The 18,881-nt window shown below is 42.9% G+C and overlaps 1 protein-coding gene across 1 annotated transcript in view; it reads left to right on the forward strand.

The window, feature by feature from the left end:
* The window catches only part of ripor3 (RIPOR family member 3), a 220,421-nt gene that overhangs the window by 126,056 nt on the left and 75,484 nt on the right, over positions 1-18,881 (forward strand). The window contains exon 11 of the mRNA XM_060836005.1: positions 4,438-4,583. Within this exon, the coding sequence (XP_060691988.1) occupies positions 4,438-4,583 (146 nt within the window). The remainder of the gene's footprint in view (positions 1-4,437; positions 4,584-18,881) is intronic.

Genomic DNA, 18,881 nt, shown 5'->3' on the forward strand with positions numbered 1-18,881 from the left:
AGGCAAGAACTTTCGAAAGCTGATTGGAGACAGGTAAAGGGATGGCTGGTAAATGGGAAGCCTTCAGAAATGAGATAACAAGAATCCAGAGAAAGTATATTCCTGTCAGGGTGAAAAGGAAGGCTGGTAGGTATAGGGAATGCTGGATGACTAAAGAAATTGAGGGCTTGTTTAAGAAAACGAAGGAAGCACATGTCAGGTACAGACAGGATAGATCGAGTGAATCCTTAGAAGAGTATAAAGAAAGTAGGAGTATACTTAAGAGGGAAATCAGGAGGGCAAAACGGGGACATGAGATAGCCTTGGCAAATAGAATTAAGGAGAATCCAAAGGGTTTTTACAAATATATTAAGGACAGAAGGGTAACTAGGGAGAGAATAGGGCCCCTCAAAGATCATCAAGGCGGCCTTTGTGTGGAGCCACAGAAAATGGGGGAGATACTAAATGAATATTTTGCATCAGTATTTACTGTGGAAAAGGATATGGAAGATATAGACTGTAGGGAAATAGATGGTGATATCTTGCAAAATATCCAGATTACAGAGGAGGAAGTGCTGGATGTCTTGAAATGGTTACTGGTGGATAAATCCCTAGGACCTGATCAAGTGTACCCTAGAACTCTGTGGGAAGCTAGGGAAGTGATTGCTGGGCCACTTGCTGAGATATTTGTATCATCGATGGTCACAGGTGAGGTGCCGGAACACTAGAGGTTGGCAAACATGGTGCCACTGTTTAAGAAGGGCGGTAAAGACAAGCCCACTGGAACTATAGACCAGTGAGCCTGACCTCGGTGGTGGGCAAGTTGTTGGAGGGAAAGCTGAGGGACAGGATGTACCTGTATTTGGAAAGGCAAGGACTGATTCAGGATAGTCAACCTGGCTTTGTGCATGGGAAATCATGTCTCACAAACTTGATTGAGTTTTTTGAAGATGTAATAAAGAAGATTGATGAGGACAGAGCAGTTGGTGTGATCTATGTGGACTTCAGTAATGCGTTTGACAAGGTTCCCCATGGGAGACTGATTAGCAAGGTTGGATCTCATGGAATACAGGGAGAACTAGCCATTTGGATACAGAACTGGCTCAAAGGTAGAAGACAGAGGGTGGTGGTGGAGGGTTGTCTTTCAGACTGGAGGCTTGTGACCAGTGGAGTGCCACAAAAATTGGTGCTGGTCCCTCTACTTTTTGTCATTTACATAAATGATTTGGATGCGAGCATAAGAGGTACAGTTAGTAAGTTTGCAGATGACACCAAAATTGGAGGTGTAGTGGACAGTGAAGAAGGTTACCTCAGATTACAACAGGATCTTGATCAGGTGGGCCAATGGGCTGAGAAGTGGCAGATGGAGTTTAGTTCAGATAAATGTGAGGTGCTGCATTTTGGGAAAGCAAATCTTAGCAGGACTTATACATTTAATGATAAGGTCCTAGGGAGTGTTACTGAACAAAGAGACCTTGGAGTGCACGTTCATAGCATATTGAAAGTGAAGTCACAGGTAGATAGGATAGTGAAGAAGGCATTTGTCATGCCTTCCTTTATTGGCCAGAGTATTGAGTACAGGAGTTGGGAGGTCATGTTGCGGCTGTACAGGACATTGGTTAGGCCACAGTTGGAATATTGTGTGCAATTCTGGTCTCCTTCCTATCGGAAAGATGTTGTGAAACTTGAAAGGGTTCAGAAAAGCTTTACAAGGATGTTGCCAGGGTTGGACAATCTGAGTTCTAGGGAGAGGCTGAACAGGCTGGGGCTGTTTTCGCTGGAGCGTCGGAGGCTGAGGGGTCACCCTATAGAGGTTTACAAAATTATGAGAGGCATGGATAGAAAAAAGAGACAAAGTCTTTTCCCTGGGGTCGGGGAGTCCAAAGCTAGAGGGCATAGGTTTAGGGTGAGAGGGGAAAGATATAAAAGAGGCCTAAAGGGCAACTTTATCAAGCAGAGGGTGGTATGTGTATGGAATGAGCTGCCAGAGGATGTGGTGGAGACTGGTATAATTGTGACATTTAAGAGGCATTTGGATGGGTATATGAATAGGAAGGGTTTGAGGGATATGGGTCGGGTGCTGGCAGGTGGGACTAGATTGGGTTGGGATATCTAGTCGGCATGGACAGGTTGGACCGAAGGGTCTGTTTCCATGCTGTACCTCTCTATGACTCTATGACATGAATGAATGCAGGAGCATAACGCATGAACTATGTTTTCAGTTACTGTTGTTTCTGTATCACAAATTATCCATTGCTGGTGTTACATTTTGTTGATAATTGCTAATTATATTTGGTCCTCATGTGCAACTTAATTGATGCTAAGAAGAGACACCTGCAGATCCGAAATAAGAATTGCTCAGTTTGGCAACCCATCCATACTTCCTGCTACTTCTTCCCAGTCTTTGATGCTCCAACTTAACATTTCTCTACTGCTTGCTATTTTCCTTTTCTTACACAATGCAGCGAGTAAGGCAAGCATGTAAGGAGCTGCAAGAGTAGAGCTGAAGTGGAAAGGTCAGCAAGTGGATTGGTCGCTGATCAGGGAGGTTGGCAAGGAAGAGGGTCAGTGAATAGGAGGGTCAGTAGGTCATTGAGTCAGTGAGCAGGAAATTCAGCAAGCAGGTAGGTCAGTGAGTAACAGGGTCAGTGGGCATATGGGTTGGTGAACAGAAGGATCAATGAGTTAATCTGTCAGCAAGTGGGTGGATCAGTGAGGAGGATGGTTAACGAGTGGACTAGCTGGGAACTGAGTGGTCAGTGAGCAGGAGAGTCAGGTGAGGAAGCTAGAGGAAAGTTGGGAGAGGCAGTATGCAGGAGGGAAGTCACTGAAGTTCTGCATTCCAAGACAGCTATTTCTCTTGCCAGACAGAAAGCAGGTAGTACAAGAATGTGGTTTTGGGATGGATTATAGAGTCAGAGAATCATAGAGATATACAGCACAGAAACAGATCCTTCAGTCCAACTCGTCCATGCTGACCAGATATCCTAACCTAATCTAGCCCCATTGCTGGCACTTGGCCCATATCCCTCCAAACCCTTCCTATTGATATATCCATCCAGATGCCTTTTAAATGCTGCAATTGTACCAGCCTCCACGACTTCCTCTGGCAGCTCATTCCATGCACGCACCACCCTCTGCGTGAAAACATTGCTCCTTCGGTCTTTTTCCTCGAACCTTAAACCTCTGTCTCTAGTTCTGGACTCCCCCACTCCAGGGAAAAACCTTTGTCTATTTACCCTATTCATGTCCCTCATGATTTTCTAAACCTCTATAAGGTCGCCCTTCAGCCTCCGACGCTCCAAGGAAAACAACCCTAGCCTATTCAGCCTCTCCCTACAGCTCAAATCCTCCAAACCTGGCAACACCTTTCCCTTGGCGCATCAAGTCTTTGGGGCTAAACTGCAGGCATTGATTACTGCTAATTTCTGAGTCCTTTGCTTTCTCAAAAATTTTCTGAAGAGTTTCTTGGCTGAGGTAGATAGCTCACATCTCTCCTGCTCCCACTTCCTGCATCAAGGCATCCACTTTCACACTAGAAAATCTGTAGGCCTCTCTCTATCACCTTGCATAATTCTTATGTCTCGTCCAGATCAAATTTGTCTTGTGTTGACTTCCAGCACTTGCTTCAACTGCAATGCAATCTTTTAAGAGGTGAAGGAAGGCTTTAAGCAGTGCAGGTCAATTGGAACTCATGCTAGTTGATCACAATTTTGCACTTGCTGAGTTTGGTATAGTTCTTAGGGCTAAAGAGATCAAAGGGTATAGGGGGAAAGTGGATGCAGGGTACTGAGTTGGATGATCAGTTCTGATAATATTGAACAGTGGAAGAGATTGAAAGGACGAATGGCCTAGATCTACTTCTGTTTTCTATGATATTTAAAAATGTGCTTAATGCTGTGTGTGAGCTATACTTAAAAGAGTAAGTAACACAAGTCTGTACTGCATTTTAAGCTTCAGGAGCACATTAAGCCCATGTTGCTATCCTACCCACACCTGGTCTATAGAGAAATTGAATTTCACTGTTACTAAGCAGGAGAGTAATGCGACGAAGCTAGGGGAAAGTTGGGAAAGGCATCATGCGGGAGGTTTGGAAATGGAAGCAAGTGGGATGTTTGGAAGAGGAGTTGAGCAGGATATTTAAGGAGGGAAGGAGAATGGGAGAACCTGAGACGTAACAAAGAATTGCCTTTTTAAAAAAAGAGACTGGCCATGCTCCATTGAAAAATATAAATGGTAGCAGCTTTATTGGGGAAATGGCATTCATTTACGAATTGTATTAAAATGGAAGCATGCTATGGAATGCGCTAAAACCTGTGACAACTCTACAAGTAAACAGGTTAACATCTTTTACTAATATGTTCTTTGTAATTTGGAAAAAAACTTTAAGTTTTGTTAATTTACTTTTTGATTCATTCCAGGAAGTATTTTGCTGTAACAGAACATTTCTCTCCATAGGTAGCTGAGATGAAAGGTTTGATGACTGTTTTGGTTGGAGCAGTGACTTGCGAAAGTGCGGATTTCTTCTCTGCACAGCCTCAGATAATGATTGTGGATATTACTGACTTAGGCACTATTAAACTTCAGCTGGAAATCACATGGGAGTAAGTACCATTAACTATATCCAAAGGCAGCATGGTGCTTAATATACACAATCCATTTTAGATATAGAATACTGAATTACAGATACACTTATAAATGTAAGCCTAGTATGCTCCCCCTTGGAACTTTTATTCTAGCAATAATATTTATATTTTCTCTAATGGAATTACATTCAAAAATGTTATTGCAACAAAAGTTCCCATTGTTGACTGACTTATAGTTTCACGTTTAGTCGGAATATCCTGTTGAGCTGTTTGTGATCAGAAATGCAATACATCAGATCTCAAACATTCTGAAGTTTTGAACTATTTATCTCAATAATATGAATGCATTAACAGTCCAGTGTAATTTCCACTCCTTCCTTTTTATAAACAGGAAAATCCTATTTGTAAACAAACTGTTCTGTTAAATGCTCTTCTAAGTACAAAAACATGCAGGTTTCAGGTTATTTGTTGGAGTAAATATTTAACAATATTGCAAATTGCAGTTAATATGTTTTAAATAATTACTATATATGTTGTAAAAAAGCAACTGAGTTTAAACAATCCAAGCAAGGCATGTGCATGATCTATGCCTCAACATGGTTAAATAGTTCTTTCATTTATATATATGTTAACTAATAAAGTTTGAATTATTAAGTCTGAATATTTTAGAAGAAAGATGTGTTTTGTGTCATTCACAAATGTATATAATATTGTTCATTAGTCATCCAGCTACAAACTTCTTACTCTACAATGTAAAACAAAAACTGTGGATCCTGGAGATCTGAAACAAATGAAAACAGAGGTTGCTGGAGAAAGTCAGCAGGTCTTGCAGCATCTGTAGAGAGGAAACAGAGTTATCATTTTGAGTCCTGTGGCCCTTCTTCAGAACTAGACACAGCTAAAAAAAATTGTGGTATTTGTGTTGATGTCGGTGGGATGAGTGAGTGGATGGTTGGAGAAGGAGCCCAGTGGCACAAAGGGAAAAGGATAGGCAAACAAAGGAATTGTTGACAGTAGGCCAGGGAAGAGGGGAAGCTAGATTGGTGATAATGGGGACTATGAGTAGTTGAGATCAGATTGGCAGTGCTGTACTGAAAGCATCCCTTTACATGCGAGGACCTGGAGTTGTGGGGTTAGGCAATAAATAGGGAACAGAGTGCATATATTCTGAAATTGTTGAACTCCTGAAGATTGTAAGGTGCTTCGGCAGTAATGAGGTATTATTTCTCCAGCTTGCATTGAGCTTCACTGGAGTATTGCAGCATGCCTGAGACCGAAATGTTGGCATAGGAATCCAGTGGTGTATTGAAGAGACAGGGAACTGGAAACTTGGGGCCATTTTTACAGCTGAACACTGGTATTCAACAATGCAGTCACCCAGTCTGCATTTGATCTCTCCAATGTAGAGGAGACCATTCATTTGTGAGCAGCAAATACAGTACACTAGATTGAGTAAAGTGCAGATAAACTGCTGCTTCACCTGGAAAGTGTGTTTGGGGCCATGGATAGTGAGGATTGAAATGGTAAACAGGAAAGTGCTGCACCTTCAGTGATTAATTGGGAAGGTGGTGTGGGAGGTGTTGAGAGTGGAGGTGGACTGGGCCTGGAGGGAACAGTCCCTGCAGAATACTGACCAGGGTAGGGAGGGGAATACGCATTTAGTGGTGTAAAACCACGAGTTGGCGGAAAAGGCGGTTTGCGATCTTTTGGATACAAAAGCTGACAAGGTAGAAAGTTAGGACAAGGGGAATCCGATCATGTTGGGGGTAAGGAGAGAAGGAATGAAGGTACAGCACAGAAAATGGCTAGAGACCTGTCAACCATAGTAGAAGGGAATCATTGGTTGAGGAAAAAGGTACAAGTGTTCTGACGATACTCCTTGTGGAAGATGATATCATCAGAACAGATGCGGAGAAACTGAGAGAAAACAGAATGGAGTTCTTACAGAAAGTAGGGTATGACAATGTATAGTCCAGGTAACTGTGGGAGTCGGTGGGTTTGTAGTGAATATCAGTAGTCTGCCCATCCCCCAAAATGGAAACAATGTTGTCGAGGAAGGGGAGAAGTCAGAGATGGGCAAGATAAAGGTGAGGACAGAATGGAAATTGAAAGTGAAATGAATAAATGTTCCTAATTTCAGAGGAGAGAGGGAAGGAGCACCAATAACGTTATTGATGTAACAGAGATCAAGTTGTGGGAGGGTCCCAAGTAGGATTGGAACAAATAAGAGACAGGCATAACTGAGGCCCATACTTGTCTTCAACCCCTTTGATCTAAACACAGTGAGATGTGTTAAAGGAGAAGTTGTTCAAAGTCAAGGCATGTTCGTCCATTGGAATATCTGAAGCAATCTTTCAAGGTGAAGGTTTCTTCTTCAGGACAGTTCCAAAGAAAACTTTCTCTGTCTCCAAAAAAAATCTCTCTCTCTCTGCACTGCTGCTGATAGATCAACCAAATTTTTTAGCACTTTCTGATTTTATATATCATAAATATGTCTATAGCAGATGTATTGACCATGGGGACTTTGTCTCCAAGTATTTATTGTTTGGGTGTGATGCCATTTTGAAAGCATAATGGAATTCCTGGTCCACGAAGACACTTCTGCTGTTAGCCACACCAGATATCGTTTTGGTGAAGGTGTTAGCAAGTGACCACCCACTGGAAGAAGACAACTATGACATCAACCAACATAATATACTGTTTGGATGGCAGTGATCCCATTTTTAGAGCTCAGTTCTTCAACAAATGCATTTCTTTGAATCCATACAGTTGAACATTTATTGAGCAGCCAGCAGGAATGCTCACAGTCCAACCACCATTCCTTCAGCAAGCATCACTGCTACTTAAAGCCTTGGCCAACTACTTATAGAATCATAGAGTCATAGAGATATACAGCACAGAAACAGACCCTTCAGTTCAACCTGTCCATGCCAACCAGTTATCCCAACCCAATCTAGTCCCACCTGCCAGCACCCGGCACATATCCCTCCAAACCCCTTCTATTCATATACCCATCCAGATACCTTTTAAATGTTGCAATTGTACCAGTTTCCACCACATCCTCTGGCAGCTTATTCCATACATGTACCACCCTATGTGTGAAAAAGTTGCGCCTTAGGTGTCTATTATATCTTTCCCCTCTCACCCTAAACCTATACCCTCTAGTTCTGGACTCCCCCACACCAGGAAAAAGACATTGTCTATTTATCTTAATCATGCACTTCATGATTTTGTAAACCTCTATAAGGTCACCCCTCAGCCTCCGACACTCCAGACAAAACCTTTCCCTGTAGGTCAAATTCATCAACCCTGGCAACATCCTTGTAATCTTTTCTGAACCCTTTCAAGTTTCACAACATTTTTCCAATAGTAAGGAGACCAGAATTGCATGCAATATTCCAACAGTGGCCTAACCAATGTCCTGTACAGCCATAATATGACCTGTTGTTGTGGTTCTGTTCGCCGAGCTAGGAATCTGTGTTGCAGACGTTTCGTCCCCTGTCTAAGTGACATCCTCAGTGCTTGGGAGCCTCCTGTGAAGCGCTTCTGAGATCTTTCCTTCTTTGAACACCTACGGGCGAGAGATGCTATGACAAGTCAGGAAATGGGAATCCTGTGCCAACCGCCTAAGCGCCACATACGTACAACTCCGGAGGAAAAATCACAGAAGCGCTTCACAGGAGGCTCCCAAGCACTGAGGATGTCACCTAGACAGAGGACGAAACGTCTGCAACACAAATTCCCAGCTCAGCGAACAGAACCACAGCAATGAGCACCCGAGCTACAAATCTTCTCACAAACTTTGAACATAACATGACCTCCCAAATCCTTACTCAATACTCTGACCAATAAAGGAAAGCATACCAAATGCTTTCTTCACAATCCTATCTGCCTGCCACTCCATTTTCAAGGAGCTATGAACCAGCACTCCAAGGTCTCTTTGTTCTGCAACACTCCCTAGGACCTTACCATTAAATGTACAAGTCCTGCTAAGATTTGCTTTCCCAAAATGCAGCACCTTGCATTTATCTGAACTAAACTCCATCTGCCACTTCCCAGCCGATTGGCCCACCTGATCAAGATCCTGTTGTAATCTGAGGTAACCTTCTTCACTGTCCACTACACCTCCAATTTTGGTGTCATCTGCAAACTTACTAACTATACCTCTTATGCTTGCATCCAAATTATTTTTGTATAAATGATGAAAAGTAGTGGACCCAGCACTGATCCTTGTGGCACTCCACTGGTCACAAGCCTCCAGTCTGAAAAACAACCCTCCAACTCCACTCTCTGTCTTCTACCTTTGAGCCAGTTCTGTGTCCAAATGGCTAGTTCTCCCTGTATTCCATGAGATCTAACCTTGCTAACCAGTCTTCCATGGGGAAGCTTGTCGAATGCCTTACTGAAATCCATATAAATCACACCCACCATTCTGCCCTCATCAATCCTCTTTGTTACTTCTTCAAAAACCTCAATGAAGTTAGTGAGACATGATTTCCTACGCACAAAGCCATGTTGACGATCCCTAATCAGTCCCTTACTTAATGGTTTCTGATTTATTTCCACTAGCTCTTGCTGTACTGTAGATGTCTTAGGGTTCTTCTGGCACAGTGGTACTGTCCTTGGTTCCAGGTTCAAATCTCTTGGTTGCATCATACTATTTTTGAATATGTTGGTTAAAAATAATTTATAAGAATTGCCCTATGGCTGCTCTGTAGACAACATTGGGTGTTTTACTCTTTCGTGTCTAGCAAGGCCTGAGCACAAGGAGACTCTATTGTCCCAGAGTATTTAGAATCAGTACTGTATCCTAGTGTGGACAGTGTGCTGGATATTTCTGCCTTACTAAGGAGGTCTTTGATGAACTATGTCACCTGCTGTTGCCTCAGAGATGTAATGCCAATTATTTTGAAGATGTCTGTTAAAAGGAAACTTTATGTAACTGGTTTCTTATAGGCAGCAGCATGCGATGTGTGCAGTATCTTATTTATTGCTTCTTGTTGTATGAGGGAAGTTACTAAGTTTTGCATTCCAAGGCAGCTGCATATATTTCTTGTGCCAGAAAGAAGCAGCTCGCATGAGAATGTGGTTTTGGGATAGATTACAGCCTTTCCCTTGGCACATCACGTTCTTGGGGAAAAACTGCAGGCATTGACAACTATTAATTTCTGATTCCATTGCTTTCTCAAAAATGTTCTGGAGAGTTTCTTGGCCAGGGTATTTAAGGCATCCACTTCTACACCAGAAAATCTTGGAGCTGTCTCTGTCATCATGTATTATTCTTGTGACTTGTCCAGATCAAATTTGTTTTGTGATGACTTTCAGCACTTGCTTAAACTGCAATGCAATCTTTAAAGAGGTGCAGGAAGACTTTAAGCAGTGCAGGTCAATTGGAACTGATGCTAGTTGATTACAGTTTTTCACTTGCTGAGTTTGGTATAGTTCTTAGGGCTGAAGAGATCAAAGCGTGTAGGGAGAAAGTGGGTGCAGGGTACTGAGTTGGATGAGCAGTTCTGATAATATTGAACACTGGAGGAGGCTTGAAAAGCCGAATGGCCTCCCCCTACTTTTGTTTCCTGTGATATTTAAAAATGTGCTTATTGCTGGAAGCAGGCTATATTTAAATGAGTAGGGAACACACAATTTCTGTACTGCATTTTAAGCTTCAGGAGCACATTATGCACATATGGCTACCCTACCTGCACCTCCTTTCTGGTCATGATGTAGAGGTGCTGGGGTGAACAAAGTTAAAAATTACACAACACCACGTTATAATCCAACAGGTTTATTTGGAAGTGCAAGCTTTCAGAATGCTGCTCCTTTGTCAGGAAACTAATGAACCTGGATCATAGGACACAGAATTTATAGTAAAAGATCAAAGTGTCATACAATTGATGCAATGTATTGAACAAACCTAGATTGCTGTTAAGATTTTAATCACTTAGAATAAGGTGGCAGGTTTTGATTGGTTAATATGTAATTTCCAGGGCTTCTTTCAAGTCACAGTCCCAACTTAAGCTTTTATGAGTATGAGAAAAAAGGTGACATTTCAGCTCAGACTCTGCATTAAAGATGTGAGGTTAAAGTTTGTCTATATCCCAATCTTGAGTCAGACTGGACTGACTACTTACAGATTGTGTGCTTTTTGAACAAAATAGGATGTATCTTCAAATACAAATTCAGCCCATAGACTATGTGTGAGTGTGCATGCGTAAGTGTGTCAGGGAGAGAGCGAGAGTGTATATGTTAGGGAGAGGGAGAGATGGTGTGTGTGCGCATGGGAGAGTGTATGTGTGTACACGATTGGTAGAGTGTAAATGCGAGTGTGATGGAGTACATGCCTGTGAGAGGGTGTGGGTGACAGTGCGTATGAGTGACACTTACACCCTCTCACAGGCATGTACTCGTCACATTCGTGTACATACTCTATCAAGCAGGCGCAGACACACACACACACACTCTCACATGCACACGCGCACGTTCTCTCCCTCTCTCCCACACACATACACACAGTCTCTCTCTCCCTCCCACACATACATGCGCACACACACGCACACACATTTAAGTTTATGGTGTGAATTTGCATGTGCAGATTTGTATATTCAGATACATTCTATTTTGTTCAAAAAGCACCCAATCTGTACACAGTCAGTCCATGTGACATTTTATAAATTCCTACTTTGGAAATAGAACCAGTTTGACTCAAGATTGGGATACGGACAGATTCTAACCTCACACCACTAATACATTGTATCAGCTGAGATATCACTTTTTTTTAGACTGATAAAACCTTATCTCGGGACTGTGACTTGAAAGAATGAATTGAAACCTGCATCCCCATTCTAAGTGATTAAAGACTTAACATCACTCTAGGTTTGTTCAACACATTGTGTCAGTTGTATGACACTTTGATCTTTTACTATAAATTCTGTGTCCTATTATCCTGCCCCTCTAGGTACCTCATGAAGGGGCAGCACTCTGAAAGCTTGTACTTTCAAATAAACCTGTTGAACAATAAGAGCTGAAAATGTGTTGCTGGAAAAGCGCAGCAGGTCAGGCAGCATCCAAGGAGCAGGAAAATCGACGTTTCGGGCATGAGCCCTTCTTCAGGAATGAGGAAAGTGTGTCCAGCAGGCTAAGATAAAAGGTAGGGAGGAGAGACTTGGGGGAGGAATGTTGGAAATGCAATAGGTGGAAGGAGGTCAAGGTGAGGGTGATAGGCCAGAGTGGGGGTGGGGGCGGAGAGGTGAGGAAGAAGATTGCAGGTTAGGAAGGTGGTGCTGAGTTCGAGGGATTTGACTGAGGCAAGGTGGGGGGAGGGGAAATGAGGAAACTGGAGAAATCTGAGTTCATCCCTTGTGGTTGGAGGGTTCCTAGGCGGAAGATGAGGCGCTCTTCCTCCAGCCGTCGTGTTGCTATGGTCTGGCGATGGAGGAGTCCAAGGACCTGCATGTCCTTGGTGGGGTGGGAGGGGGAGTTAAAGTGTTGAGTCACAGGGTAGTTGGGTTGATTGGTCCGGGTGTCCCAGAGGTGTTCTCTGAAATGTTCTGCAAGTAGGCGGCCTGTCTCCCCAATATAGAGGAGGCCACATCGGGTGCAGCGGATGCAGTAAATGATGTGTGTGGAGGTTCAGGTGAATTTGTGGCGGATATGGAAGGATCCCTTGGGGACTTGGAGGGAAGTGATGGGGAGGTGTGGGCGCAAGTTTTGCATTTCTTGCGGTTGCAGGGGAAGGTGCCGGGAGTGGAGGTTGGGTTGGTGGGGGGTGTGGACCTGACGAGGGAGTCACGGAGGGAGTGGTCTTTTCAGAACACTGATAGGGGAGGGGAGGGAAATATATCTCTGGTGGTGGGGTCCGTTTGGAGGTGGCGGAAATGATGACGGATGATACGATGTATATGGACGTTGGTGGGGTGGTAGGTGAGGACCATGGGGTTCTGTCCTGATGGTGATTGGAGGGGCGGGGCTCAAGGGCGGAGGAGCAGGAAGTAGAGGAGATGCGGTGGAGGGCATCATCGATCACGTCTGGGGAGAAATTGTGGTCTTTGAAGAAGGAGGCCGTCTGGGTTGTTTGGTATTGGAATTGGTCCTCCTGGGAGCAGATGCAGCGGAGACGAAGGAATTGGAAATATGGGATGGCATTTTTACAGGGGGCAGGGTGGGAGGAGGTGTAGTCTAGGTAGCTGTGGGAGTCGGTCGGTTTATAGTAAATGTCCGTGTTGATTCGGTCGCCCGAAATAGAAATGGAAAGGTCTAGGAAGGGGAGGGAGGAGTCTGAGATGATCAGACCGTCTCAGCACTGTCTTCCTAACCTGCAATCTTCTTCCTCAACTCTCCGCCCTCACCCCCACTCCGGCCTATCACCCTCACCTTGACCTCCTTTCACCTATCGCATTTCCAACGCCCCTCCCCCAAGTCCCTCCTCCCTACCTTTTATCTTAGCCTGCTGGATACACTTTCCTCATTCCTGAAGAAGGGCTCATGCCCGAAACGTCAATCCTCCTGCTCCTTGGATGCTGCCTGACCTACTGCGCTTTTCCAGCAACACATTTTCAGCTCTGATCTCCAGCATCTGCAGCCCTCACTTTCTCCTGTTGAACAATAACTTGGCTTTGTGTGATTTTTAACTCATTTCTAGTGACATTGAATTTTGCTGTCAGTATTACTTTCTAATTGAAGGCTGGCCACACACGCAACAATAATCATATTCAAATTACTTAAGTTTTGCAGCTTCGCGTTCTGTGATATCATAATGCAATGCTTCAACATGGATTTTCTGACACCTACAATTTCTCATGTTATCTCCTCAGCATTAGCAAGATTTAATATCTAAAACATTGTCATTATTCAAAAATAATGCTTACTTTATCTGGATAGTTACACAGACTTGTAGACTGTTCTCACTATGGCAGGAACTAAAGTCACCCGATGACCAATGTCTCATTAGAGAGAGACAACTGATGGTAAGAGTAACCTGAGGGTCGCCTTGCCTCAGGAGAGGCATAAGGTTGAGAAGGTGGGAGCTTTATGATAACCTCAGATAATGCAGACCTGTACTGTTAGCGTCACTTTTCATTGCAAATTAGCAGTCTAGCAAACTGAGCCACCTGACCCCTTGTGGCACTAGACAGACTGCAGTGAGGGCTACCTATGGTTTGCTTTCCTTCTGATGAGCTGTATCTCAGGTTCCTGACTAATTCCCTTTCAAACCTACATTCCTTCTGAAAACACCTTCCATGACCATTGTATTTGATCTTTATAAAAGATCTATTTTTGATGGTATTTTTAGCTTTTTCAGAATTGGTGATTTCTAATTTCTAACTTTCACATTAATTTTGATGTCGGCCAGTCCTATGCTTCTTTCTTATATATTTAGAAGGGAGGGGCTGGAAATCTGAAGCCTATATAAACTTCAGGTTCCAACTTTGTGCCTCAACTGCATTATTAATACGATCAGATTTTTAAATATAAACTCTCTGACTGGGCGGCAAATTGGCCCGGTCACCAATAAGTGATACCAAGTGTCCACTGAAGGGGCAAGTGCAGTTCACCAGAAGAAAAGGCAGATGGCAGCACCTCAGAAGGACAGCTGCATAAATGCTTGGGAAAGTGCCGACATAAACAAATACACAATACCAAATGCTACATGACCAAATTTGAGTTAATACCTATTAGAAGTAGGAGCAAGATCTTCGGGACTCAATCATTTTTCTAACAACATAAAAACTTTGCCTGTTACTTGGAGATGGCTGACCTCCCTGTTTCCTGCCCCAGCTTCACTGAAAATTAAAATTAAAATCCAGGACCGTGGTTTTTAAATTACATCCAATCCCAACCATCTAGGTATTTCCAAATTCAGCCTATTGTGCTAATGCCCCCTTTACAATTATGTCTCCTGCTTTCTGTCTCTATCTGCCTGATGCTTCCTCATAGTGCACCTTTGGACCCCTCAGTATCATGCATTTCTTTCCACCTACCCTTCTGTTTGATGGTTTTGTATTCCTCCTCTTCTTTGTGACAAACTCTCCCTAATTCCTACAGGCAAAATATCCTCAAAGCTATTTCCTATTTAGACCTAATAATGTAAGGGAGTTTTAGTTTTTGCCACATTCAGTATGGGACAGACAGAGGCTGTGGAACTATGGCTGTAATGTTTCTCTGCTGCTAACGAGAATTGATTGACAAATCTTAATAGCCCCTATTGCCACCTCATGACAAATAGTGATTGAAAATAAGAAATTATAAAAACTTGCTCTGAATTTGCCCTATATTTTGTAATACTTTGAGCAGCCTATTTGAAGACAAGACTGGTTCAAACCAAATGGTTGGGTACACTCTGTTCTATAAATTCAACTATCATTATGATGAGTGGCTTTGCAGCATTGTGTACATTTACAGCAATGTGTTATGGGTCATAGAGTCATAGAGCTTACAGCATGGAAACAGTTCAACTTGACCACGCCAACCAGATATCCTAAACAGTCCACCTTGCTAGCATTTGGCCCATGGCCCTCTAAACCCTTTCTATCCATATACCCATCCTGATGCCTTTTAAATGTTGTCATTCTATCAGCTTCCATCATGTTCTCTGGCAGCTCATTCCATACATACACCACCCTCTACATACAAAGGTTGCACCTTAGGTCCCTTTTATCTTTTTCCACTCTCACCCTAAATCTACGCACTCTAGTTTTGGATTAGACCCCGGAGGGAGATGGCCTTGTCTATTCACCGTATCCATGCCCCTCATGATTTTATAAACCTCTGTAAGGTCACCCCTCAGCCTCTGATGCTCCAGGGAAAATAGACCCAGCCTATTCAACCTCTACCTATAGCTCAAACTCTCCAACTCTGGCAACACCCTTCTCAATCTTTTCTGAGCCCTTTCAAATCACACAACATCTCTCCTACAGCAGGAGGATCAGAATTGCATGCAGTATTCCAAAAATAGTCTAACCAATGTCCTGTACAGCTACAACATGACCTCCTAACTTCTACAGTCAATGCTCTGATGAATAAAGGAAAGCATACCAAACGCCTTCTTCACTATCCTATCTACCTGTGACTCCACTTCAAGGAACTATGAACCTGCACTCCAAGGTCACTTTATTCAGCAACACTCCCCAGGACCTTAAGTTCTAGATCTGAGATTTGTTTCTACAATTTTTGGTTTGTTGGATAATTGATCTCATAGAATCATGTGTGGAAAGAGGCCATTCAGTCCCTCAGATTAGCATCTCACCCAGCCCCAGTCCCTATTCTATCCCTGGAATCCCGCACTTACGGTGGCTAATCCACTGTGCCAGCACATCCTTGGGCACTATAGTCAATTTAACATGGCTAATCCACGTAACTTGCACATCTTTGGACTGTGGGAGGCAACCGGAGGAAACCCATGCAAACACAGGAACAATATGAAAACTCCACACAGACAGTTGCTGAGGCTGGAATCGAACCCGGGTCCCTGACTCTGTGAGGCAGCAGTGCTAACCATCAGCTAATGTGCTGCCGTTTGCCACCTTGCCACTTTATGTATTCTGTTGAAGAGGGACTGGAGGATAGCGAATGTGGTCCCATTGTTCAAGAAAGGGAGTAGGGATAGCCCTAGCAACTATAGGCCAGTGAGTCTGACTTCAGTGGTGGGCAAAGTCTTAGAGAGAATGGTAAGGGATAAGATTTATGAACATCTGGGTAGGAATAACGTGATCAGGGATAGCCAGCATGGTTTTGTGAAGGGCAGGTCGTGCCTCACAAACCTTATTGAGTTCTTTGAGAAGGTGACCAAGGAAGTGGATGAGGGTAAAGCAGTAGATGTTGTGTATATGGATTTTAGTAAGGCGTTCGATAAGGTTCCCCATGGTAGGCTAATGCTAAAACTTCGGAGGTATGGCATTGAGGATACATTAGAGGTTTGGATTAGGAATTGGCTGGCTGGAAGGAGACAGAGGGTAGTAGTTGATGGATTATGTTCATCTTGGAGCGCAGTTACTAGCGGTGTACCACAAGGATCTGTTTTGGGACCATTGCTTTTTGTTATCTTTATAAATGATCTAGAGGAAGGACTTGAAAGCTGGGTAAGCAAGTTTGCGGATGACACAAAAGTCGGTGGAGTTGTGGATAGTGAGGAAGGAAGTGGTAGGTTACAGCGGGATATAGATAAGTTGCAGAGCTGGGCGGAAATGTGGCAAATGGAATTCAATGTAGCTAAGTGCGAAGTCGTTCACTTTGGTAGGAATAACAAGATGATGGATTACTGGGCTAATGGTAGGCTACTTGGTAGTGTGGATGAGCAGAGGGATCTTGGTGTCCATGTACACAGATCTCTGAAAGTTGCCACCCAGGTAAATAGTGCTGTGAGGAAGGCATATGGTGTACTGGGCTTTATTGGCAGAGGAATTGAGTTCCGGAGTCCTGAGGTCATGTTGCAGTTGTATAAGACTCTGGTGCGGCCTCATCTGGAGTATTGTGTGCAGTTTTGGTCGCCATACTATAGGAAGGATGTGGAAGCTTTAGAACGAGTGCAGAGGAGGTTTACCAGGATGTTGCCTGGAATGGTAGGAAAATCTTATGAGGAAAGGCTGAGGCACTTGGGGCTGTTCTCATTGGAGAAGAGAAGGTTTAGGGGAGATCTGATAGAAGTGTATAAGATGATTAGGGGTTTAGATAGGGTAGATACTAAGAACCTTTTACCACTAATGGAGTCAGGTGTTACTAGGGGACATAGCTTTAAATTAAGGGGTGGTAGGTATAGGACAGATGTTAGGGGTAGATTCTTCACACAGCGGGTTGTGAGTTCATGGAATGCCCTGCCCGTATCAGTGGTGAACTCTCCTTCTTTATGGTCATTTAAGCGGGCATTGGATAGGCATTTGGAAGTTATTGGGCTAGTATAGGTTAGGTAGGATTTGGTCGGCGCAACATCGAGGGCCGAAGGGCCTGTACTGCGCTGTATCCTTCTATGTTCTATGTTCTATAAGTGGAGTAAAATGTGAGGAGAAAATGGAATACATAATGGTAAAAAGATACAAAATGTGGTTTTTATACATCCCTTTAATAACTGAACTGAGAGAATAATTGGCAATATTTTGAATACTAACCTGCCAATTAATTGGAGTTATGTTCAGGAGAAGTAGGGACTGCTGACGGAAAAGGAAACACATTTTTACAATCCAGTAATGTCATTAATCTGCTTTTGTTGTAAACAACAGGATCTGTGAATAGTTGAAATCATGACACATTTGGCTGGCAGATGAAGCCACTGCTCTCTGGTGGGAATTAAACATATTGACCCTTACAAAATTATTGTTTTAATGCCTTGAGTCCAGGTCGTTCTGTGCATGTTTGTTTAGGCATCTTCTAAAACTGAATCACTCTAGTGAAATTTATTTTTTGTCTGTAGCCAATATTAACTAATTTGAAGCAGAACTGCACTCGTGTTTAAGTTATGAAAACAAAATCCTTTATCCTTGACACTTCAATGGTACCTGCAATGTTTGTTTCCAATATGTTTAGAAAAATAGTTCACTTTTTTAATTGAACATCTTTTGTCTTTTTTGTGTTTTGCTTTGTCTTCTGAAACCATGTAACATTACCAAATATCTGCTTACAGACTTCTGCCTTAAACTGGTTGCTGGGAGACGCATGATAGCATTCCAGAGTGGTTTACCTGTGTGAACCAGCCATTGCTTTGCTCCACACTTTCCCTTCGATAGAATCATTGACATCGGGAATTCAATGAATTGCTTTCATTGTACAGAACCATTATTTATATTACCTATAAATATTAACATCTAGAAAATCTGGTTTTTAACTAGGATTGAAATGAAATTTATTTTCTGAAAGCAATTTAATTCCTATATCCTGTCATGCATTCGTCAATTGGAAACCTCTAGTAAATTGACTTTAATACCATCCTTCTTTTTAAAATTCTTTTTTTAATCTTGCTGTTTTCTACCTATCAATCCTACTACAATCCAACACAAGCCCTTCATTCTTCTAATGCACAACTTCCCCATCCTCTTCCTCCCTGCTTCCCTGTTTCAAGAGTCTTTAACCGTCACACCTCTGCCTCATGATTCCTTACACCCCTGTTCTGTTAAATGGGCTAGAAAACTAAATATTGCTATTAACAGTCTCCTCCACATTTGGGGAAATGTCTTGTTTTCCTCTAACAATTTACAATTAAAGAATGGTATGTGGGTCATTGTTAGCAGAAACATTGCACACAAAATCATGTGTTTAAGCTGGGACTGTTATAACAGGCCTAAAAGCACATTGTTGGGAGACACAATAGTCTTAAACGTACAGAAAAGTGGG

Source organism: Hemiscyllium ocellatum, chromosome 15, assembly GCF_020745735.1.
Source record: "Hemiscyllium ocellatum isolate sHemOce1 chromosome 15, sHemOce1.pat.X.cur, whole genome shotgun sequence".
Classification (NCBI taxonomy): Eukaryota; Metazoa; Chordata; class Chondrichthyes; order Orectolobiformes; family Hemiscylliidae; genus Hemiscyllium; species Hemiscyllium ocellatum.